At 38.2% G+C, this 25,865-nt stretch overlaps 1 protein-coding gene across 3 annotated transcripts in view; it reads right to left on the bottom strand.

Moving 5' to 3' along the window:
- TTC39B (tetratricopeptide repeat domain 39B) overlaps window positions 1-25,865 on the bottom strand; it is a 127,281-nt gene that overhangs the window by 29,972 nt on the left and 71,444 nt on the right. For all 3 annotated transcript variants that reach the window (XM_081236215.1, XM_081236216.1, XM_081236217.1), the window contains 5 exons: window positions 22,793-22,924; window positions 21,742-21,818; window positions 16,212-16,279; window positions 13,018-13,082; window positions 535-640 (listed from right to left, as the gene is read on the bottom strand). In XM_081236215.1, coding sequence (XP_081092341.1) covers window positions 535-640; window positions 13,018-13,082; window positions 16,212-16,279; window positions 21,742-21,818; window positions 22,793-22,924 — 448 coding nt within the window. The remainder of the gene's footprint in view (window positions 1-534; window positions 641-13,017; window positions 13,083-16,211; window positions 16,280-21,741; window positions 21,819-22,792; window positions 22,925-25,865) is intronic.

The raw sequence follows: 25,865 nt of genomic DNA, 5'->3' as shown, positions 1-25,865 counted from the left end.
AGCAGCCACGGTAGTGTATACACTTATGTGTGGGATTCCCTTTACCACTTAATTTTCTCACCAATTCCAGTCAAAGCTTAATAAAATATCAAAATATCTAAATAATATAGCAATTGGACAGATATCTACTCAAACCCTTCACCTACCCCAGAGCTTCATCATCCCTCAAACTATATTGTTCCCTCACCTATTTTCAATTTCAGAGCCACCATTGCTATAGCAATAATATTTCTGATGTGGGAATAGAACTGAATTTCAAGCTTCTTATTACCAAAAAATGTTACTAGTCCATTCAGAGAGCTGCATGCTTCCCTTATTATACAATCAAAAACTATTCTGAGCATGTGCAGAACTTTACAGCACATTCTGGCCAAAGCCCCCACTGGTTCACAGCACAAGAAAACTGATCCCACTGTAGCCACTTGCCAACCAAACCCAGGTAGTGGTTCAGGGTGAGGTTCAAATGCAGTAGCAGAGGCACTGAAAACCTAAGGTTCTTTTACAAAAGATTCTGGTTGCTTTCTGATTACTTACCAAATTAAAGGCCCCTATTCCAAGCTTGACGCCACCTTCAAACTCATAGAATAATTGCTGCTCAACTTTGTTCTTCTGAATTACATGCAGGATAGAAAGACATTCTCTGGATTGAAGAAAACAGTTATACTGTAAGTTTACTATGACACTGAAAACTAATTTTAAGTCAAATTTTGCATTTACCTACCATAAGATAAATGTCATTAGCCAAAACACTAGAGAATTTTTAAGCGGATGATGCTGTGCTGAGTTTACTCTTTTTTTAGTTTGCCGATATTTTATTTTATTTTTTAATACATCTTTATTGGAGTATAATTGCTTCACAGTGCTGTGCTAGTTTCTGTTGTACAACAAAGTGAATCAGCCATATGTGTACATATATCCCCATATCCCCTCCCTCTTGAGCCTCCCTCCCACCCTCCCTATCCCACCCCTCTACTGGGTAATCATCATTAAGGAAGAATGACACACTCATTTCTACACTGTTTATCAGGACCAATCTTTCTGGGCTTAAAGCAAAAGAGGGTTCAAATATCAGCAAGCATGACTCAGGAGCCATAGGACCGAAGGACTGTGATCACACAGTTTCCCAGCAATGTGTTAGAGGAGACTACCTAGGAATGCTCAGTCTCTCAGCTGTTGTGCACACTTCAGCAACCTACCTTCCACTGAGTAACTGAGGTGCTACTGACAAAAAGACTTGAATTTCAGCATGATCACCATGGTCTCAAATAGACCAAAATAAAACTCACAACTAGGAAAGATTGAAAGAGGAAAGCAAGCTTGATCACAATTGCCTGCAACTGTCCTCTTATTTTTCCCTCTTCCATCCAAGCCAATCTTTCTGATTTCTCACTTTAATTAATTTTCTATGCATTTTTCCCTTTCCCTTCACATCTTCGAAAGGCAAATACTTAATAAGAGAAATGCAGATGAAAACAATGACAAAGATGTAAAAATTGGCAATAACCACAAATTGCTTATCAAACTGACAGATATATTTTTAAAGGTAATAAGAAATAGCCAGATATTATGTATCACCTGGTGTGATGCAATTATAAATCATGCAACTTCACTTATGATGTATTCTAGCCAAATGCAGCTAACCTGAATCTAATTTCCAGTTTACAGGAAATATAAGGGGCTACAGGAATGCTATGGACTGAACTATATTTCCCCCAAATTCATATGTTGAAGCTCTAATACCCCCGCCCAGTGTGACTGTATTTGAAGACAGAGATTTTAGGAAGTAATTAAGGATAAATGAGGTCATATGGGTGGGATCCTCCTCTGATAAGATTGATGGCCTTATAAGAGGAAGGTCTCTCATTGCCACGTGAGGACACAGTGAGAAGGTGGCTGTCTGCAAACCAAGAAGAGAGTCCTCACCAGAACCTGATCATGATGGTACCCAGATCTTGGACTTTCATTCTCCAGAACTGTGAAGAAATAAATTTCTGTTGCTTATGCCATCCAGTGTATGATATTTTGTTATGGCACCCTGAGCTGACTATGGCAAGGAACAAGCTAAATGAAAACTCAAGGAAGCCACCAAACAAATCTGTACATATCCTGCAGGACAAATGGGTTGGGCTTTTCAACAACTCTCATGAATATAGAGACTCTTCTAGAATAAGATGTATTTAATGAACGTAAACACTGGATGCTCAAGACAGTCTTGGGTTGGATCCTGGTGCTGACATTCCAGCAGTAAAAGAGATTTGGGGCCAACAGGCAAAATTTGAACATGGATCGAGTATTACACGAAATGAAGACTTGTTGACACGAAAAAGTAAAGATCATTAACTGAAAAAAGCAGGTTAAAAAATAGTACATACAGTGTGATCTCATTTTTGTTTAAAAAATATATATCTTTAGATACACGTAGAAAATATTCTGAAAGAATATATACTAAGGTGTTAACAGCCATAATTACTGGGTGATAAGTATATGGGGTGTGTGTGTATTTTAATATTTGCTCATCCACGTTTTCCTATTTTCCAAAATATATATGCCACTTTTGTGATAAAACCCATTACTTTAATTTGTTAAATGGAAAACCAGTGCTGGCAAAGGTAAGAACAAATAGACACATTCATTTATTTCTGGTAAAATGGTAGTTATAGTAAAGAGGTTGGCAACCTATTGGAACATAGCCACACCCATTTACTTATAGTCTATGGCTGCTTACACCTTGCGGTCATAGAGTTGAGTAGTTGGGACAGAGATCTTACATCCCACAAGCCTAAACACTTACTGTCTGGTATTTTAAGAAAAAGTTTGCCAATCCAATTATTCTTCAGAATAATTTTGCAATATATATCAGAAATCTTACACACATGCATACCTTTGAACCAACAAATCTAATTTTATTCTAAGGAAATAGCATGGATACACACAAAACTTGACCTATAAGGAAAGATACTGTATTACTACCTATAATAAAAATTTATAAACAAACTAAATAGGCAACAAACGGAAATTGGTTACGAAGACAGTTGCATGCATGCATACATTTATACATACACATGTAGTATATCCACACAGTGGAATACTATGGAGCCATTAAAAGTCATGATTAATTAAAAATACTTAATGACCTAAAATTTTTTGACATGAAGTGAAAAAGGAAATTTCAAAATGACACAAGCATATAATTTCACTGTATAAAAAGATAATTATATATGCTTATACACATGCACAAAAATTCAAATGTCAAAATATCAACAGGATGGCAGGATATGCATATTATGTTCAGAGTTATTTTCTGTGTAAATATTCTATTTGCTGATAATAGATGATTATTATAAAATGCTCAAATAATATGGAGAAAGCCTAAGTGTCCCTACACAATCATCCCACAGAGAGATGGTCACTGTTAACAGCCTGGTACATAATATTCTAGTTGTTTTTATGCTTTACTAAGAATGCAATCTTTAGAAAACACAAAAGAGATCATATAGTATATATCTTCAATAGATTATATTGACAATTTTCCATGAAAATGCATGAAAGCTACCTTATTCTTTAACAAGTGCATATTATTCCATTCTATGGAATAATTTATTTAACCAAATTCCTATTCTTAAATTTTCAAGTTGTTTCAAAATATTCCATAGTACAAACAATGCTGCTAAGAGTGTCCTTAGACCTTCATCAAGTACTTTCCTATATCAAGGACTATAACTATATTTATACCATCCTAATTGTTCATAGGATAAATTCTTAGAAAAACAACTTCTGAGATCGAAGGTGATACATATTCTTAATTTTGGTATATACTGCCAGAACATCCTTCATAAAAACTCTATCAGTTTAGACCCCCACCAACTTATGAGTTTCTCACACTGTCATTTGCCTTCACATTTCTATTTGCATTTTTTATTACGGGATATTTTTGCCATGATGAAAATTTATATGTTTATTTGCTCAAGTCAGTCTTCTATGGTTTCTGATTTTATGTCACACTTTAAAAGGCTTCTGAAATTGACATCATATATCTACAGATATGACACACTGAGAAGGACACCATATCACTTCTATAGTATTCTTGCCATAGAAAAATCTGAATTTAATCATTAAGCAACATTAGATAAGTCCACCTTGAGCGATGGTCTAAAAAATACCTGCCCAGTATTCTTCAAAAATGTCAAGATCCTGAAAGACAAAGAAAGACTGAGGGACTCTTCCAGATTAAAACTGACTAAGGAGACGAAACAACTAAATGTGACATCCAGGATCCTGAAGTGAATCCTGGACCAGAATAAGGACACTGGTGGGACAACTAGAAAAATTTGAGTAAAGTCAATGAAGTAGTTAATAATATTATATCAATGTTCGTTTCCTGGTTTTAATAATTATACTGTGGTTCTATAAGACGTTAACATTTGTATATTGGAAGAATACATGAAAATTCTTTGTAAAAATTCTGGAATCATTTCAAAGTGAAAATTTTTTAAATAAATCAAAAGTTTAAAGGCCTTTGTACTTTAGGACTATAAAAAGACTTTCCTATGTTTTTGCTTGTACTCTTCTAAAAATATTTTAAGATTAAATCTATATGGAATGTATCATTTTTTTAATTTTATTTTATTTATTTTTTTATACAGCAGGTTCTTATTAGTCATCAATTTTATACACATCAGTGTATAAATGTCAATCCTAATCGCCCAATTCATCACACCACCATCCCCAACCCCCCACCGCTTTACCCCCTTGGTGTCCATACGTGTGTTCTCTACATCTGTGTCTCAATTTCTGCCCTGCAAAGTGGTTCAACTGTACCATATTTCTAGGTTCCACATATATGTGTTAATATATTTGTTTTTCTCTTTCAGATTTACTTCACTCTGTATGACAGTCTCTAGATCCATCCACATCTCAACAAATGACCCAATTTCGTTCCTTTTTATGGCTGAGTGATATTCCATAGTATATATGTACCACATCTTCTTTACCCAGTCATCTGTCGATAGGCATTTAGGTTGCTTCCATGACCTGGCTATTGTAAATAGTGCTGCAATGAACATTGGGGTGCATGTGTCTTTTTGAATTATGGTTTTCTCTGGGTATATGCCCAGTAGTGGGATTGCTGGATCATATGCTAATTCTATTTTTAGTTTTTTAAGGAACCTCCATACTGTTCTCCATAGTGGCTGTATTAATTTACATTCCCACCAACAGTGCAAGAGGGTACCCTTTTCTCCACACCCTCTCCAGCATTTGTTGTTTGTAGATTTTCTGATGATGGCCATTCTAATTGGTGTGAGGTGATACCTCATTGTAGTTTTGATTTGCATTTCTCTAATAATTAGTGATGTTGAGCAGCTTTTCATGTGCTTCTTGGCCATCTGTCTGTCTTCTTTGGAGAAATGTCTATTGACGTCTTCTGCTCATTTTTGGATTGGGTTGTTTGTTTTTTTAATATTGAGCTGCATGAGCTGTTTATATATTTTGGAGATTAATCCTTGGTCCATTGATTCATTTGCAAATATTTTCTCCCGTTCTGAGGGTTGTCTTTTCGTCTTGTTTATGGTTTCCTTTGCTGTGCAAAAGCTTTTAAGTTTCATTAGGTCCCATTTGTTTGTTTTTGTTTTTATTCCCATTACTCTAGGAGGTGGATCAAAAAAGAGCTTGCTGTGATTTATGTCAGAGAGTGTTCTTCCTATGTTTTCCACTAAGATTTTTTTATAGTATCCGGTCTTACATTTAGGTCTCTAATCCATTTTGAGTTTATTTTTGTGTATGGTGTTAGGGAGTGTTCTAATTTCATTCTTTTACATGTAGCTGTCCAGTTTTCCCAGCACCACTTATTGAAGAGACTGTCTTTTCGCCATTGTATATCCTTGCCTCCTTTGTCATAGATTAGTTGACCATAGGTGCGTGGGTTTATCTCTGGGCTTGCTATCTTGCTCCATTGATCTATGTTTCTGGTTTTGTGCCAGTACCATATTGTCTTGATTACTATAGCTTTGTAGTATAGTCTGAAGTCAGGGAGTCTGATTCCTCCAGCTCCATTTTTTTCCCTCAAGACTGCTTTGGCTATTCGGGGTCTTTTGTGTCTCCATACAAATTTTAAGATTTATTGTTCTAGTTCCACAAAAGATGTCATTGGTAATTTGAAAGGGATTGCATTGACTCTGTAGATTGCTTTGGGTAGTATAGTCATTTTCACAATATTGATTCTTCCAATCCAAGAACATGATATATCTCTCCATCTGTTGGTATCATCTTTAATTTCTTTCATTGGTGTCTTATAGTTTTCTGCATACAAGTCTTTTGTCTCCCAAGGTAAGTTTATTCCTAGGTATTTTATTCTTTTTGTTGCAATAGTAAATGGGAGTGTTTCCTTAATTTCTCTTTCAGATTTTTCATCATTAGTGTATAGGAATGAAAGATTTCTGTGCATTAATTTTGTATCCTGCAACTTTACCAAATTCATTGACTAGCTCTAGTAGTTTTCTGGTAGCATCTTTAGGATTCTCTATGTATAGCATCATGTCATCTGCAAACAGTGACAGTTTTACTTCTTCTTTTCCCATTTGTATTCCTTTTATTTCTTTTTCTTCTCTGATTGCCATGGCTAGGTCTTCAAAACTATGTTGAATAATGGTGGTGAGAGTGGACATCCTTGTCTTGTTCCTGATCTTAGAGGAAATGCTCTCAGTTTTTCACCACTGAGAATGATGTTTGCTGTGGGTTTGTCGTATATGACCTTTATTATGTTGATGTAGGTTCCCTCTATGCCCACTTTCTGGAGAGTTTTTATCATAAATGGGTGTTGAATTTTGTCAAAAGCTTCTTCTGCATCTATTGAGATGATCATATGCTTTTTATTCTTCAATTTGTTAATATGGTGTATCACATTGATTGATTGGCATATATTGAAGAATCCTTGTGTCCCTGGAATAAATCCCACTTGATCATGGTGTATGATCCTTTTAATGTGTTGTTGGATTCTGTTTGCTAGTATTCTGTTGAGGATTTTTGCATCTATATTCATCAGTGATATTGGTCTGTAATTTTTTTTGTAGTATCTTTGGTTGGTTTTGGTATCAGGGTGATGGTGACCTCATAGAATGAGTTTGGGAGTGTTCTTTCCTCTGCAATTTTTTGGAAGAGTTTGAGAAGGATGGGTGTTAGCTCTTCTCTAAATGTTTGATAGAATTCACCTGTGAAGCCATCTGGTCCTGGACTTTTGTTTGTTGGAAGATTTTTAATCACAGTTTCAATTTCATTATTTGTGATTGGTCTGTTCATATTTTCTATTTCTTCCTGGTTCAGTCTTGGAAGGTTATACCTTTCTAAAAATTTGTCCATTTCTTCCGGTTGTCCATTTTATTGGCATAGAGTTGCTTGTAGTAGTCTCTTAGGATGCTTTGTATTTTTGTGGTGTCTGTTGTAACTTCTCCTTTTTCATTGCTAATTTTATTGATTTGAGTCCTCTCCCTCTTTTTCTTGATGAGTCTGGCTAATGGTTTATCAATTTTGTTTATCTTCTCAAAGAGCCAGCTTTCAGTTTTATTGATCTTTGCTATTGTTTTCTTTGTTTCTATTTCATTTATTTCTGCTCTGATCTTGATGATTTCTTTCCTTCTGCTAACTTTGGGGGTTTTTTGTTCTTCTTTCTCTACTTCCTTTAGGTGTAAGGTTAGACTGTTTGAGATTTTTCTTGTTTCCTGAGGTAGGCCTGTATAGCTATAAACATCCCTCTTAGAATTGTTTTTGCTGCATCCCATAGGTTTTGGATTGTCATGTTTTCATTGTCATTTGTCTCTAGGTATTTTTTGATTTCCTCTTTGATTTCTTCATTCATCTCTTGGTTGTTTAGTAATGTATTGTTTAGCCTCCATGTGTTTGTGGTTTTTTTCTTTTTTTACCCTGTAATTCATTTCTAATCTCATAGTGTTGTGGTCAGAAAAGATGCTTGATATAATTTCCGTTTTCTTAAATTTACTGAGGCTTGATTTGTGGCCCAAGATGTGATCTATCCTAGAGAATGTTCTATGTGCACTTGAGAAGAAAGTGTAACCTGCTGTTTGTGGATGGAATGTCCTATAAATATCAATTAAATCTATCTGGTCTATTGTGTCATTTAAAGCTTGTGTTTCCTTATTAATTTTCTGTTTGGATGATCTGTGCATTTGTGTAAGTGAGGTGTTAAAGTCCCCCACTATTATTGTGTTACTGTCAATTTCCTCTTTTAGAGCTGTTAGCAGTTGCCTTATGTATTGAGGTGCTCCTATGTTGCGTGCATATATATTTATAATTGCTATATCTTCTTCTTGGATTGATCCCTTGATCATTATGTAGTGTCCTTCCTTGTCTCTTGTAACATTCTTTATTTTAAAGTCTATTTTATCTGATATGAGTATTGCTACTCCAGCTTTCTTTTGATTTCCATTTGCATGGAATATCTTTTTCTATTCCCTCACTTTCAGTCTGTATGTGTCCCTAGGTCTGAAGTGGGTCTCTTGTAGACAGCATATATATGGGTCTTGTTTTTGTATCCATTCAGCAAGCCTGTGTCTTTTGGTTGGAGCATTTAATCCTTTCACGTTTAAGGTAATTATTGATATGTATGTTCCAATGACCATTTACTTAATTGTTTTGGGTTTGTTTTTGTAGGTCCTTTTCTTCTCTTGTGTTTCCCACTTAGAGAAGTTCCTTTAGCATTTGTTGTAGAGCTGGTTTGGTCGTGCTGAATTCTCATAGCTTTTGCTTGTCTGTAAAGATTTTGATTTCTCCATCGAATCTGAATGAGATTCTTGCCGGGTAGAGTAATCTTGGTTGTAGGTTCTTCCCTTTCATCACTTTAAGTATACCATGCCACTCCCTTCTGGCTTGTAGAGTTCCTGCTGAGAAATCAGCTGTTAACCTTATGGGAGTTCCCTTGTATGTTATTTGTCATTTTCCCCTTGCTGCTTTCAATAATTTTTCTTTGTGTTTAATTTTTGCCAATTTGATTACTATGTGTCTCGGCGTGTTTCTCCTTGGGTTTATCCTGTATGGGACTCTCTGTGCTTCCTGGACTTGGGTAGCTATTTCCTTTTCCACGTTAGGGAAATTTTTGACTATAATCTCTTCAAATATTTTCTCTGGTCCTTTCTCTCTCTCTTCTCCTTCTGGGACTCCTATAATACGAATGTTGTTGCATTTAATGTTGTCCCAGAGGTCTCTTAGGCTGTCTTCATTTCTTTTCATTCTTTTTTCTTTATTCTGTTCCGCAGCAGTGAATTCCACCATTCTGTCTTCCAGGTCACTTATCCATTCTTCTGCCTCAGTTATTCTGCTATTGATTCCTTCTAGTGTAGTTTTCATTTCAGTTATTGTATTCTTCATCTCTGTTTGTTTGTTCTTTAATTCTTCTAGGTCTTTGTTAAACACTTCTTGCATCTTCTCAATCTTTGCCTACATTCTTTTTCCGAGGTCCTGGATCATCTTCACTATCATTATTCTGAATTCTTTTTCTGAATGGTTGCCTATCTCCACTTCATTTAGCTGTTTTTCTGGGGTTTTATCTTGTTCCTTCATCTGGTACATAGCCCTCTGCCTTTTCATCTTGTCTATCTTTCTATGAATGTAGTTTTTGTTCCACAGGCTGCAGGATTGTAGTTCTTCTTGCTTCTGCTGTCTGCCCTCTGGTGGATGAGGCTATCTAAGAGGCTTGTGCAAGCTTCCTGATGGGAAGGACTGATGGTGGGTAGAGCTGACTGTTTCTCTCTGGAATGTATCTTTTATACAGTCTTTTTTCCAAAACGAAGAGCCAATTTTTCCAAAACCATTTATTAAAGTACCCATATTTTCCCACTGATTTTAAAGAGATTTATGTATATATAGGTTTTTAGTATGCTTTGAATTCCCTGGTAAATGTATGTGTGTGTACATAGAAGTGCATGCACAATGTGCACACACGCATAATGCACACGCATGCACACGCACACACACACACACACACACACAAGCGTTTCTAAGCCCTATGTTCCATTCCACTGATATATATTTCTGTGCCATTACAAGACTATTTTAATTCCTTTGGTTTTTAAGTTTTGATGACTGAAAAAGCAATCAACTCTTTAACATTCTTTTATATCTTCTAAAAAACATTTCAAGAGGAAAAGTAAAAACAATATATCAGGTTCCCAAAATCCACTCCCTTCCAGGATTTTCAATGGAATATAATTTTATGAAATCATTTTGGGTAAAAGCATCTCTTAAAATACTAAATTTTCGTTCTGCTTCTAGTAATGGCAGGGTGGCTTATATTAGATTAACCCTCCCATGGATAACAATTATAAACTCTGGACAAAATGCAAAATACATATTTAAAATATATTGGTAGGCACTGGAAACTGAAAAAAAAAAAGTAATGGGAAACTGGAGAAGGGTTGAAATTTGAAAAAAGAGAACAACTCTTGAAGGGACCTTAAGTTTATATGGTTAGTCACCTGGAAGTACTCCCCAGTACACTTGGTGCGGGGTGCCTAGAACTTACACAGAAAGCCACAGTCTTATTGGCTTCAAAAGGAGCACAGAGTTCAAATCTGCCAGAGTATCTATAAGGTAATGGGGGAATTTTCAGATAGGAGAGAACCACATAGAAGGGAAACACCAAAATCAGTGTTAGAACTCCACTCAAATTCTTGGCTGATTCATGAACTATGTGAGCACTGGGGAAACTCCAAAGAAAAGCAGAGACAAGATAGAAGAAGTAATGGAACCAAGATTTCAGATGCTGCCCACTACCAAAGAGTAAGAGTATGGGCTCTAAGTCTAGTCAAGTCAAATACTTCCCAGAGCAAGAATCAGCACTACTCGGAGAAAGAAAACAGAACCTACAGAGTCTCTACAATGTATCACTATCTAGTGTACAATCAAAAAATTATTGACTTGAGAACAGAAAAACATGACATATAGTCAGGAGAAAAAGCAGGCAATAGAAATTGACCCCAAGACAGCCCAGATGTTGAGATAATGTCTAATCTGAAGAAAACAATTTTTTTACATGGACAGCAGCTCAGTGACCTATTGAACAAAATCAGGTAACTAACAAGTAATTAGGGTCTCAGAAGGAGAAAAGTGAGAATAGAGCAGAAAAAAATACTTGAAGAAATAATAGCTACACATTTCTCAAAGCCATACTTAAGCACATCAGTCAATGTGCAAAGAATCAAAAATACAAGTCTTCAAAGCAGCCAGAAGAAATGACAAATTACAGACAAGGGAACAATAATTAAAATAACAGCTGACTTATGATCAGAAACAACAGAGCTTATAATACAATGGATTGACAGTTTTAAAGGGGTAAAAAAAGAAAAGAAAAAGGAAACCTTGTAACTCAAGAATACTATACTGAGCAAAAACAGCCTTCAAAAATAAAGATGTGGGCTTCCCTGGTGGCGCAGTGGTTGAGAGTCCGCCTGCCGATGCAGGGGACACGGGTTCGTGCCCCGGTCCAGGAAGATCCGACATGCCGCGCAGTGGCTGGGCCCGTGAGCCATGGCCACTGAGCCTGCGAGTCCGGAGCCTGTGCTCTGCAACAGGAGAGGCCACAACAGTGAGAGGCCCACGTACCGCAAAAAAATAAATAAATAAAAAATAAAGATGTTTTCAGGTAAATGAAACAGTGAGAATTGCTGAAAGTAGACACACACTGTAAGAAATCTTAAAAGAAATGCTTCAGTCTGAAATTAGACAGGAATGAATGAAGAACACCAAAAATGGTAAATATATGGGTTAATAGTGAAGACCATGACATAAAATTGTTTAAAGCAAAAGGTGGGTACCACTCTGTGGGGTGTATAATATACATACATGTACTATTGTAAGAATAGTATAAAAGACAACAGGTGGTAAATGAAACTACACTTTTGCAAAGTTCTTATATTTGTGCAATGGTACAATATTAACTCTAAGTTGACTATGATAAGTTAAGAAGGCTATTATAATCACTAGAGCAAACATTTAAAAAAATTAAAGAGGGCTATAGCTAAGAAAACAATGGAAGGATTCCACTGGAATACATATACATATTTTTTTTAATTAAAGCAAAAGAAGGCGGAAAAATAAGGAGGGGGGGACAAATAAGGCAAAGGGAAAAAGCAAAATGGTATTCACAAGTGCAAACATATTAACTGTCACACTGAATAAAAAAGCAAGACCCAATTAAGCATGTTCACAAAAAATGCAAATTAAATATAAAAACAACGTTAGGTTTAAAGTAAAAGAATATATGCCATGCAAATACTAATTATAAAAAAGCACGAGTAGCTTTATTAATATCAGACAAAACAGATTTCAAGACAAGGAATATTATAAGGAGTTACGTAGGAACATTTTATAATGATGAAAGATTAATTCATTAGGAAGATAAAACAATTAAAATATATATAAGCCCAATAACAGAGGTTCTAAATATACAAAGCAAATACTGACAGAACTAAAGGGAGAAATGGATGACTCCAGAATCAAAGCTGAAGATTTTTAACTCTGTGAGTAAAGGATAGGACAACTAGATAAAAATCAGTAAGGATATAGAAGATGTGAATGACACTATGGTCCACTTTAATTGAACACCTGAATCACTGCAGACACTTCATTGGAGCAGTGATGTTCTAGTGTCTGGACCAAAGACATACCTGTACATACCTGTCATTTTAAATTTATAAATTGTTTTTAGGAGAGAGAAACTAAGATTATCTAATCAGAAATTATGTAAGTACTTTTCTTTACAGATATTTTTCTTTTAAAACTGCATTTAAACTTAAATTGTGTTGTCTTATGGCATTGAATACACCTCAGTAAGCCAAAAATCAAGTGCATTTTTACCAACACCAAATTTTAAAAAACATAGTCATACTGACTGAGAACTTTGAAGTACAAAATGGTACATAGTACAAGAATCACTTAGAAACCACAAGAACGTGGTCAAAAAGGTACAAACCTTGTTAAAATATTTTTTATAAATCTTAATTTTTAACTTACTTATATATTTGGTAACTTGTTCTAATTTTGAGTCCACCTTTGATGAAGTTGATCATATTTTCATCCTGAAAACAATTAAATAATTAGATCATTTAGCAAAAGATTCTTAAACTGTCCCCACAGCTGTGTAGCTGCGTGATTAGAACAAAACACTATCTTTTGAGGATATGATTTTTAAATTAAAACATTCTTCTTGCTTTATATCTGAAATGATTTTTTATCATTTTTCTTCCAAGTTAGAGGACAACAAAAAGGAAACATTTCTTAAATCCTTGCATTACTTTAAGGAAGTAAGGGAGTAGTCCTCATCAATTTGGGGCCATAAAGGTTAGTCCAAACGTACTTCAATAAACATCATCAACTACTGAGCAACTTTCTTCTGGGTTCAATGGAATTCAAAATGGCTGACTTTAAGGATATGCTCCAAGGACTTTCCTGTCTGTCTTACTCCAAGTAATGGGATTATGGTTTAGGGGGTACTTTAGCAGGCAGTCTATTTAACATTGTGGATTTCATTCATATACATTTCCAGACCACAAATAACTGATTTGGATTCTAAATTTGTTGTCACTAATATGAAATAATACTGTTTAGGGGAAAAAAGATCACTTCTCTTTGCCTGATGGTCATCAACCATAAAACTGGGGCAGCTGGCCTAAATGAATGACCTTTTTAGGGTGAGCATTCTAGGATTCCAAGAGTCTCTTATTAAAGCATATCAAATAACTGCTTGAAAGATGTTACTCTAATAGAAGGTGCTAATGGAGATAGTCCCATGCTTTTCTAGTCCGTTAATATCAGAAGGATGCTCTGGTATTGATTTCCTGTGCACTTGAGCATCCTTCCGAAACAAAAGAAGAACTAATTTTAGTTTGTTAATGTCATCAATTACTTAAATACTTAATATTTAAATTATTAAAAGAATCAATAAATGTAAAATTCACTATGCAATTTAAATGTTTGTTTTCTGATTTTAAGGAATCCTCTGGTTACACAAGTTCCAATAATGGCCAGGAAAGAATTTCTTAAATTGGATTAAAATCGGCCTCAAATAAGAATATTTCATTTCAGGATTCACCAAACATTTGCTGAATGCCTATTTTACAGCAGGCACCCAAACACAGAATCAGAAAAAAGCAACACAACTCGCTAAGGGATGGAGACATGTGGGGGATGTCATGACAGCACAAAGGTGGGCGGGGATGTGAAGAGGTCCACAAAAGCCTCCTGGAAGCATCAATGCTTAAAGCACACACACACACACACACACACACAAAGACTGGGAAGTAACCAGCTGAAGGAAAGAAGGCAAGGTAGGTATGAACTTTGCAAGCAAAAAAATAAAACAATGCTCAGGGAAGCATTAAAGATCCTGGTGTGCTTGGCTTGGCCATCTGTGCTTATATAACTCAGCACTGCTGCAGAAACCTACTGCAAAAAAGGGAATGACTAAGGAATAGAAAGCTACCTGTGTTGTACCTGTGCCACTCAAGTATGCAACATACCTGCCAGTAGCAGTTGAGGACACTGGTAAGAGGAGAGTGGGGAACTGGGGGGGAGATACCAGTTTGGTTAGAAAAAGCCTTCCCCATTTGTGATATTCTGATACAGAACCACTGCCATAGTCAATGAGGGCTACTAAATGCTGAAGCAGAGACATGACCAGGAGAAATTCTCATCTTTGAGAGGGTGCACAATTGCACAATGGAGAGTGAGCTGGAGGGAAGAGAAACTACAGACCGAAGGTCCCTGGGTTGCCATGCAGTCTAGGGAAGAGCTGACAAGCCCCCCACTAGAACAATTATAGTCAGAATAAAGAGGAAGAGACGGAGCTGATAAACCTTCAAAAGGTAAAAGCAGCATGACCACAAGCCTGGCTGGATACAGAGGCATGAGAAAGAGGGGAGCCATGGATATCTCCCAGACGTTGAACTACAAGCCCCCCAGACATAAAAAACAAAAAACTTTCAAATCAATGATTTTATTATCAAATTATCATTTGAAAAACACATCAGAAAAAACTGGGGGCCTCCGTGACTAGCCTTATGTTTACTGAGGCAGTAAGACTGTTGTTTTCAACCAGCCTTTATAATATGTGGGGTTTTAGGAAACAGGGCCCTACACCAGATTGACTTAATTTTACTTAACCAGAATCCAACCTAAGAGGTCACCCTCCAGAAAAAGAGAAAAGCAACTCTCAATTCAATGTAAATCATTGAGATTGAGGAAGATTTTCCATCTTACAGTTGAATTTCTGCCCCCTTACAATCTCCACCCCACTTCTACCCCACTTGTATCCATCACCGCCACCTGCGTGGCCACAATGTTAAAATCCATATTTTTTAGAAGAACTGGAAGCTACAATGACAGGCAAGTACTGGTGGTAACAATTCCTAGAGGTGAAATTTAAATGCCCCATGAGAAAAGGAGTCATTGTTTTGTTTAGTGACTTGGTACGTGGGCCTCTCACTGTCGTGGCCTCTCCCATTGCGGAGCACAGGCTCCGGACGCGCAGGCTCAGCGGCCATGGCTCACGGGCCCAGCCGCTCCGCGGCATGTGGGATCTTCCCAGACCGGGGCACGAACCCGTGTCCCCTGCATTGGCAGGTGGACTCTCAACCACTGCGCCACCAGGGAAGCCCTGTTTAGTGACATTTTTTTAACTGCTCTTCCAAAATAAGAAATAAAAGACAAGGGAATGAGAATACAATGAGCGGGGAAATAAAATCTGAGGTATACATGGGAAGTTTGGCTCTCGATGCATGCATAACTAAGCTTTGCTGAAGCATCTGATGCAAGAAGGGAACAGCCAAGGATGCTGAAGCCTCCTCCAGCCGGTCACTCCTGTGTGCAGCCCTCCACCATAAGCAAGCACAAAGAGGGATAACCTCACAGTCCTCGTACAGAGCAGCATCCTGAAGTTAGGTGAGGTAGTTGCAAGACAGCTTCTTCAAAAGCCAGTGGTTCCCAATAAAGCGAAGTTCGAAACAGAATTTTAAGTACATTTGCGTAGGAAAAAAAAAAAAAAACCAGGGTCTTCTTTCAGCAAAAGTTTATCAGTAATAACAAATATCTTTCACTACAACTCTAAGTCAAAAGAACTGAAGCACTGACATAGAATGAGCCACATTTCTTCTATGTCGTACTTGGCAGGCTTCCCGGGCAATGCTGATTCTAAGCCAAATGTTCATTACCTGCACAAACGTGAGGGCTGCTTTCTGTAGGAGGCACTCGGCATAACAGATTTCGGCATGCATTTCCTCTATTAAAAACAAATAAAAATATATTAAGGAAAATCCCATATCCACCGTAATTGCTCTGAGATGTTCAGAAAAAACAGGTAGATAAATGAGCCCAAGGGAGACAATAAAAACCTAGGTTGCTTTGGTGCTTCCATAAAAGTGGAATGATGACCTCAGTTCTCAGGCCCTCAGCAAGAATTTTCCAGAATGCATGAAATGTTTGGGGGGAGTTATCTTTGGCTCCATTCACATATAACTGCCAAGAGTCAGGCCCTTGGTGTCAAAGACCCAAACTCAGCTCACCAAAATGTAAAAACCAAAATGTAAAAGCACTTCTTGGAAAAAAGGAAACCACTTATCTGTTAACTTAACGGGAACAGGCAAGTTAAACACAGTTATAGATTGGAAATCTAACTTAAATATACTAATTCTAGCTTCTAAAACATGAAGGTATGATAGTCATGACAATGGTTAGGCATGCTATTAACTTGAAGAGAAAGCAGTAATTCCCTAGGGTTCTAGGAAAAAGAACTGGCCTGAGTGCCCAACTCATGACTCCTCATTCAGGGATGACTTGATGTAAAAAAGTCACACTAGCACAGTTTGGGGCTATTTGGATCACTGAGATATCTAGTGCAGGAACAAGGCACTCACAAAAGGGCTACATAAAACTACGTATGTATCCCTGGGACACGTGGAGTGCCCCAAAACACGTGGCCTATCTTCCTAAACAGTCCATGATACCTGCAGAGATTGGGGAGGGAGAAATCTTTGCATTTTCTTTTTTTTTTTTTTTGCATAAACAAAATCAGCAGATTCCCGTTTTATCCATGGGATGCAAACTGGTGTGTTATTTAAGTAAATGAGCTTTGGGGTACTTCACGGCCTAGGTGGCAGGGAAGGCCCTGCCACGTGCTAGTTGTAGAACCTCGAGCAAGTTACCCTCCCTCTCTCTGCTGGTTTCCTTGTTCCTGAAGTCCAGCTAATGACATCTCTACCTCAGAGCTGAAGAATTAAACCAGGTGCTGCCTGTGAAGCTCACTGGGCAGAGTAAGCCCTCGATGCATCAGCTACTTTCACTAAGATTACTGCCCTTGGTCCATGTCATGCTTTTTGCCAAAAGTTCAGGAAGTAGAACATCTTTATGTGATGTAAGTAACTGAAAAACGGGGTATCTCTGTGTTAATGGGAACATTGTTGAATCTAACTGGATAAGAACTAGTGCTTTATTTCTTTCACTTACACACACAGGACCCCTCCCGACCACACACACACACACACACACACACACACACACACACACTACTAGTTCTCACAAACAGGTTCACCTTCCTGCCACGCTCATGTTCCAAAGGCTGATTTACAAAGAAGCAACAATGCAACTAAGATCTTCCAACAGCACGCATAAGATGGGGCCAGACACACAACAGGCCAAACTTGAGGAGCTGTGGCCTCTGCGCAGTCTAGCAGCATCAGCAGCCAGAGTCTCCGTCCTTCGGAACACCTCACCTCAAAGAGCTCCCCTGAATTTTCTCCGTGTGTTCAGTGGGAGAAAAACTGGTAACTTTTATTTTTACAGACTCACTTGAATATCCTCTTTCCAGGGAAACTTGTAACAAAGTGGGAACTGTTAGTAATTATTCACTTTGAAAGCCTGCTCAGTAACCCAGATGGCTGGCTTGGGGCGTGTGCCAAGAAGGGGGTGAAGCGGCTGCTGGGAGAGAACCAACACGAGCAAAGGCAAGGAGCACCGAGCCCTGCGTGGCAAGTCCAGCGGTGCACCTTTGGCTGAAGCACGAGGTGTGCACAGGGAGGAGTGGGCAATGAGTCTGGAAATGTAAGTTGGGGCTGAATTATGGACGACCTTGAATATCAGAGTCTGGGCTTCCTTTGGTAGACAATGGTGAGTCCTTGCAGAGATCTGAGCAGAAGGGCAGATGGATCAGAGTTAAGCTAAAGATGGACAAGTCAAAGAGCAGCACAAATGACGTAACAAGAAGCCAGAGATAAAAGGGAAGAAAGTTTGAACTCTGTATTCTGCGTGTAAGGAATCTTCATATTAAATTCCTTGCACATCCTAAGCACTGTATATAAACGTCGGTTTTTAAAGGCAGTTTGAAAGCCATTTAGGGTAATATGCCAGCCATAAGGAAGGAAGAATGGGTGTGTCCCATGTTAAACCCACAAAAAGTTTAATTAAATATCCTCTCTCCTGCAGAAAACCAGCCATTCAAGGATGGAAATGGAAATTACCAAGAGGAAAAACAAAGTGCACCCTAAATCCACAATGTTTTGACATGTTCCCTTGAACACAAAGTCTGTTTGGGTTGCAGCAACAGCCAAACTCATTAGGAATAAATGCAATTTAATTTATAAAAGTCTTATTTCTTCACTCTGATTGATTTATATTGGGCAGCCCTTAGCTCTCGAAATTAGACATTTGGCATTTACAAATAGGTACCTACCAGAACATCTTTTAATTATAAATTCTTCAGTTCACTGAAGGAAATATCTTCATTATGCACTGAAGTGTCAGCTAAGCATGCCTTCAGACATAAAAGTCTAAATAAACCTTATTTCAGAATAGGTTAAAGTCACAGCCTGATTTATTTTCATAATTTTTCAATTAAGACCTTAGTTTTTAAGAGCAGTTTTAGGTTCACAGAAAAATTGAGGGGAAGGTACAGAGATTTCCCATATATCCCTTTCCCCCCAAATACGCATAACCTCTCCCATTATCAACATGCCCTCCAAAGTGGTACATTTGTTACAAGTGACAAACCTCCACTGACACATCATAATTACCCAAAGTCCGCAGTTTACATTAGCATTCACTCTTGGTGTTGCACATTCTATGGGTTTGGACAAACGTATAATGACATGTATCTATCATTATGGTATCAGTATTTTTCACTGCCCTAAAAATTCTCTGTGCTCCACCTATTCATCCCCTGGCAACCATTGATCTTTTTACTGTCTCCATAGTTTTGCCTTTTCCAGAATCTTATATGCTTGGAATCATACAGTAGGTTGCCTTTTCAGATTGGTGTCTTTCACTTAGGAATATGCATTTGAGGCTCCTACATGTCTTTTCATGGCTTGATAGCTCATTTCTTTTTAGCACTGAATAATATTCCACTGTCTGGATGTACCACACTTTATTATTTATCCATTCACCTATTGAAGGACAAGTTCTGAATAAAGCTGCCATAAACATTCATTTGCAGATTTTGGGGTTAACACAAGTTTTCCGCTCCTAGTTTTGTAAGAAACTACCATACTATCTTCCAAAGTGGCTGCACCATTTGCATTCCCACCAGTCATGAATGAGAGTTCCTGTTCCTCCACATCCTCACCAACATTTGGTGTTGTCAGTGTTCCAGATTTTGGACACTCTCATAGGTGTGTAGTGGTATCTCATTGCTGTTTATTTTTCAATACTTCTAAATATGCCATGCCCAAAGACAGAATAAAAAGATAAGAACAGTACCATCTATTTTCAAGATGTCTAACATAGAAATAATTCAACATTTCCTTCATCCATATGTGACACATTTCATGCCCTTTTCTACCCAACTACAGGAGAAGGTGTGGGGTATGTGGCTTAGGGAAAGGCAGATCGGGTTTGAACTCTGCTCTGCTAAGCAGGTAATCTTGGACCATTTGTCTAATCTCTCTGAACATCACTTTCTAGTCTATAAAAAGGAGGTTACACAGGTTACATTGGACAATGCTAAGGAAAGCATCAAGGACAGTGTCTCACACATACAGAGTGCCTTTAAAAAATGGGGCATTATCATTATTATGTTTTAAGTTATTATTATTATTCATATTTATACCAATAATACCATGCCATTCTTTTGTAAACTAAGGTTAAAAAAGAATCTCAAATGCCAGGCTTTATATTGCAAAGAAAAAGGGAGGCAGGGGGAAATGGGCCACGGGAGAGAAGCCATACAGAGGAAAACAGAAGAATATAAATGAGTCAAATTTCTTTGGGGCCCATTTAATTTCCCACTGACCTACTTTAGTGGACTTTAGGTCTCCTGGGGCCAATTTACATAAATGGCCCTAAGATGAAAAATATGAAAACATAGTCTATCTGAAATCAAGGGGATAAATAAACTCTTAAGGGCCCTTGGAGGTCAGTTTCTGGAGAAAAAGATGATGGGCTTCAGCTGCCTGGAGGGACCAGTGAAATCCACTCTGCCGTATGACAGCTGCAGGGCCAGCATCATACCTTTTGGAACAAGTCTTGTAATCCTCTCCTGTTATCAACACTCTAGTGAGCCCAAGTTCTCCAATGTCCATAACAAGTTGATAATACTCTTCTAACAAAGCAAACAAAACTTCATAATGAAACACACTCAAAAATGTGTCTGGCACACACTTGACCACTAGGAATGACAGACAGCAGTATCCAGAATTGCTCCTGCCTTAATCGGCTACAGCCACTTTAACGATTTTGTGTTACCTCTTCCAGAGAACAAATTTGACAATGACAACACAGGCACAAATGCTCCTTGGATGGCAGCAGCTTTACTCTACAATGGCCTCATTTGAAAGATGTTATTTTTTCTTCTACAGGTGTACTGGGATGCTCCTTTCTTATAAACCATCCTGACTAGAGAATAACACTAGTAAGACAGGGCTGATCATAGAACTTCTGCCCTAATCTCTGTGGAATATCAAGCAATTGACAGCAAAAGGAGTCATTTCCTCCCAGCCATTTGATCAAATGCTGCAGACATTTCTGGATTCTTGAATATTCTTAAATGTCCATAAACCAAACATCTTCCATACTGTGAAACATCATCATTATTTTAAAGGTATCAAAATTACTTTGACCTTGAGGAAAAAATTAATAGCTTGCGGAAAAATAGAAACTTTTGTACATGGGTGGTATAAGAATATAAACTGACCTAATTTTTTGCAGAAAAAATTGTCAATATCTATAAATGTTTTCTATTTTCAAATAGTCCCAGTAATTCCACTTCTAGCAATCTATCCTATGAAATACTTACGAAAATGCATGAAGACATTATTTGTAATAGCGAGAAAAACAATGTAACTGCCCTTCAATAGAGACAAAGTAAGTAACTGATGGCACCTGTCCTAAGGAATAGCTATTAAATAGAATGAAGTACAATTTATATGTCTTGACATGGAAAAAGTCAATTGCCAAAAATTACATTGTAGCATAACATGTATCACATGATTCTACATTAGCAAAAATGAAAAATACATGAAAAACTACAAAAATCCTATGTGTACCTTCTGTATATATTTGTACATGTACACAGAAAAGTCTGCAAGGCTTGAAAACCAACTATTAACAGTGGTTACTTCTAGAGGGTGAGTATGATGGGGCAGAGAAAAAGACATTCCATTTACTTTAAATTATACATGTAAGTGCTGAATTTTATGATCATGACCATATTTTAGTTTTTCAAAGGAAAAAACCCTTTTAAATGCTTCTTACCTTCAGTCAGCTGTTCCAATGATCCTCTAGAAAGAAGACTTGAGAAAGATTCTACGACTGTGCATTTTTTCCTGTATCTGCAGAGAATAAGTAGAAGGGGAGATGGGAAGTAGAAAGAAAAAAATAACAATAATCAAGCTCATTTTCATTTGACATTCATTTCAGTCACAATCACACCAAAGAGTCACCAAAACAGAACTCTAAACCCTAAAATCTCCGGGGCAGAGACCACCCTTTTGAACCCTGCACATCTAGCTCCCAGCACTGGCATCCTGTGGGCATTTAATCCAAGCTTACTGAACAAGTGCATGGACAAACATACACATAACAGTCAATACTAACCCTGTCATGCACCTTCCCTGATCTCTATGGCTAAAATCAGTATTTATGTTGTTAAGGGTCACCTCGCCAGGGGTTAAGAATGGAGTTAGGGTGCAGTGTTTGGAAACTCTCTTCCCTTGAGGGGCTGGAAACATAATTACAAGAGGACATAATTTCAGCAATGTTAAAATTCACCAATGCTAGTTAACAGCTTTTGCTAGGAGCTTCCTATACACACAAAGATTAAAATAAAAATGAAATCCCATGTCATTTCCACCAAGTAAAAGTGTTTAAATATATCCATTTAGACAAATAAAAGACTCCCTTCTGACTTTGCAGCATTTCCCATATAAAAGAAGAATGCTCCTTGCTTGGCCGGGCTTGGCATGTGGTACCTAAACGCTCCACCAGGGGGACCCCGAGAGATGCTTGCTGCTAATCCCACTGAAATCCTCAGCCCTTCTTGGTAAGTTCAAGTACCAACGAGAAAAGTGGAAGATATAGATGCCACGTGTTCCGCCATCCCAGCATCCTACTATAATTCTTTAGTGGAAATATTTTTATCTCCCGTACATAAAACTACTTGAGGCCAGGAACCTGTGATGCTCAAGTCCTTTTGTATAACCGTGGCCAACTTCCAACAGAGCTCTCAGTCAGGCTAAGTGCATTTTGTCACACAGACAGAAAGGTTTGTAGGCGTGTCTCAAGTATTTAATTACTCAGCTCATACTTTTGGCAGGTTTGTAAGGCGTCCTTCATGGCAGAAATGCCATCTTGGATGTCCTGTTGCTCGAAGGTCATGACGGCCTGTAGCACCACAATGGTACTGTAGCCCAAGGCATGGTACATGCTCTCCTTAGCCCTGGGGAGAACACAGAAATTACTACATTTCAATTCAACTGAAAAGCATTCAGGTCTCATCTGAAACTAATCACAAGAAATTCTAGTAAATCCATGACGTGACTTTCACAGTAACAACTTTTACTCCTTCACCATGGTCACTGAAATAATATGGACTATGAAAGACATGCCCTAAAGAACTCATACTCTGAGGACTTGCCAATTCAAGCCCAAGCAGGCAGCACGAAACTTTCCAGGTTGAAGCAGAGTGCGGCATACGCTGTTCCCTGTTTGAGCACAAGGGGGCAGCCTGCTGACTCATTTCCTAGAAAATGTTTCAAAGCAAACCCAATTTTTCCCAGTTGTACAAGAAGCAGTGTACCATCTTTTGCTCTGAAATAAGTGCTAAAATAAAGGCCACTGGAAATATAGTTTGTGACAGAGAAATTCTGATATGTTTTTTGAAAGGTAAGTCTTGTTTAAAATCATCCCCTCCCTTCTCCCAGCCAGAGGCCACGAGGAAGCAAGATTTTTGCAATAAGTTAGGTCAGCCACAAAGGGCCCAGACAAAAATTCATGGTAGATCTCTTACCAAATTTAATCCCATTATCTGGGAATCCTGATTAAAGTTCTGGATAATTCAAATTATCAAGTTATCTGTTCGATTCTTAAGGACATTCAGCCCAAATGGATGGCACATCCCAGACTCTCAGGCTATGAAAACCTCACCATCTCTTTCCTCAAAACTTCTCAAGCTATGTTAATTCGTTATTTATAAGATCTACAATATTAATGCATGGTTTTATTTTTAATTCAAATACATTTTTAAAATACTTTTTTTTTTTTTTTTTTGCTGCTCTGCAAAACAAATACAAGCCACAGTATACTTTCCCCCCAAGAAAGAGTCTAAACATCCTTTGGTAATTTGCAGTTAGTCCCAAACAGTGAGGGCACTGGCTATTCAAAAAAAGAAAAAAGAAAGAAAGAAAAAAGGAATAAGAGGAGCCAAAGTGAATCAGCAACTGTGGTTTTAAACCTCACGTTTAAAAAAAAATTTTTTTTTATTGAAGTGTAGTTGATTTACAATGTTGTATAAACCCCACATTTTAAACCAAAAGCTTCTCCAAGGGGAAAAAAGTATTCAAGTGGGAAAAACGTATGTTTAACAGTGAAACATGCATAAAGATCAGAGAATATAAAACTTGACTAAGTGTAAGACTGTCATTTATTTTCATTCCACATTATGACCAGCTGGGTGTCAGTGGTGGAGAAAAAATGGAGACTTTTTGAATAAAAAACAAAGGAGACAGGCAGGCAGATTGAGAGAGGAGAGACAAGGAGAGAACAACAGGCAGAGAGAGAAAGAGAGGGAGGGAGAGAGGAAGACAGAGGAAGACAGAGGGATATAGAGACAGAAGATGAAGAGACACAGACAGAGAGAGGTCTGAAGGACTAAGAAGGACAGAAGGAAAAAGGCAGATACAGGCAAGGTAGAGCAGTGGTCCCCAACCTTTTTGGCACCGGGGGGGGGACCAGTTTCGTGGAAGACAATTTTTCCACGAACAAGAGGGGGTGGGGTGGGGGGGTTTCTGGGTGATTCAAGAGCATTGATTTATTATGGTCTCTGGGCAGTCAAACCTCTCTGCTGATCATCATCTGTATTTGCAGCCGTTCCCCAGCGCTAGCATCACCCCTCAGCTCCACCTCAGATCATCAGGCATTAGATTCTCATAAGGAGTGTGCAACCTAGATCTCTCACATGCGCAGTTCACAGTAGGGTTCGCGCTCCTACAAGAATCTAATGCCACCACTGACCTGACAGGAAGCAGAGCTCAGGCGGTAATGTGAGCAATGGGGAGTGGCTGTAAATACAGATGAAGCTTCACTCTCTCACCCGCCACTCACCTCCTGCTGTGCGGCCCAGTTCCTAACACACCCCAGACCAGTACCCGTCTGTGGCCCGGGAGTTGGGAACCCCTGAGGTAGAGGATGCGAGACAAGCATTGGGTGGAGACAGCCCTGGGCAATTATCATAGGACTTCACCATCTATTTTATCATCTGTTCTTAACCTCTGAAATGCTAACTGATCGCAGCTCTTCTAAGTCTGAGAATTACCACAGCCTCAGTAGGCACATTAATTTCTAAGATTCAAAGGCAATGACCAGAGTCACATCACCCTGCTCACCCTACAGACTCCTCAAAGGAATGAGGAGTGCCCACGTAAATGTCTTGAAATTATTATCTGAGGTCTATGCTTCATCCAAGGAAGACACTGTGTTTGGAGGCACAAGGTAAGATTATTCCTGCCGAGCTCTAGTCACACTGTACAGGTGGACACTGGGGTCAAAGTGAGGCCGAGTAAGAAGGCTAAGCATAGGTTTTGCTGCCACATCATCAGAGTTAACAGGTACTATTAACTGAAATGAAACTGCCTAAGTGATTTATCACATAAATAGGGAGTCCCAGTAAGATTTTTATTATCTTAAATTTCTTTTTAGCATCTGAGATTACCATATTTTAGCTCTTTCCACACCCGTTTCTTTTCTTTTTTTAATTTATTTATCTTATTTATTTATTTTTGGCTGCACTGGGTCTTCGTCGCTGGGCACGGGCTTTTCTCTAGTTGTGGCGAGCAGGGGTTACTCTTTGTTGCGGTGTGCATGCCTCTCATTGTAGTGGCTTCTCTTGTTGCAGAGCACAGGCTCCAGGCACACGGACTCAGTAGTTGTGGCTCCCGGGCTCTAGAGCGCAGGCTCAGTAGTTGTGGCTCACAGGCTTATTTGCTCAGCGGCATGTGGGATCTTCCTAGACAAGGGATCAAACCCGTGTCCCCTACATTGGCAGGTGGATTCCTAACCACTGCGCCACCAGGGACATCCACCCATGCCCATTTCAAAAGAAACTTTTCTCAATGATATTTAAGTTTCAGAGGAATATCCATAAAAATATTTCACTGAAGAAA

The sequence above is a fragment of the Mesoplodon bidens genome, assembly GCF_964165515.1.
Source record: "Mesoplodon bidens genome assembly, chromosome: 6".
NCBI lineage: Eukaryota > Metazoa > Chordata > Mammalia > Artiodactyla > Ziphiidae > Mesoplodon > Mesoplodon bidens.
The sequence above is the reverse complement of the archived record's forward strand: the minus strand, read 5'-3'. Positions and strand labels throughout refer to the sequence as shown.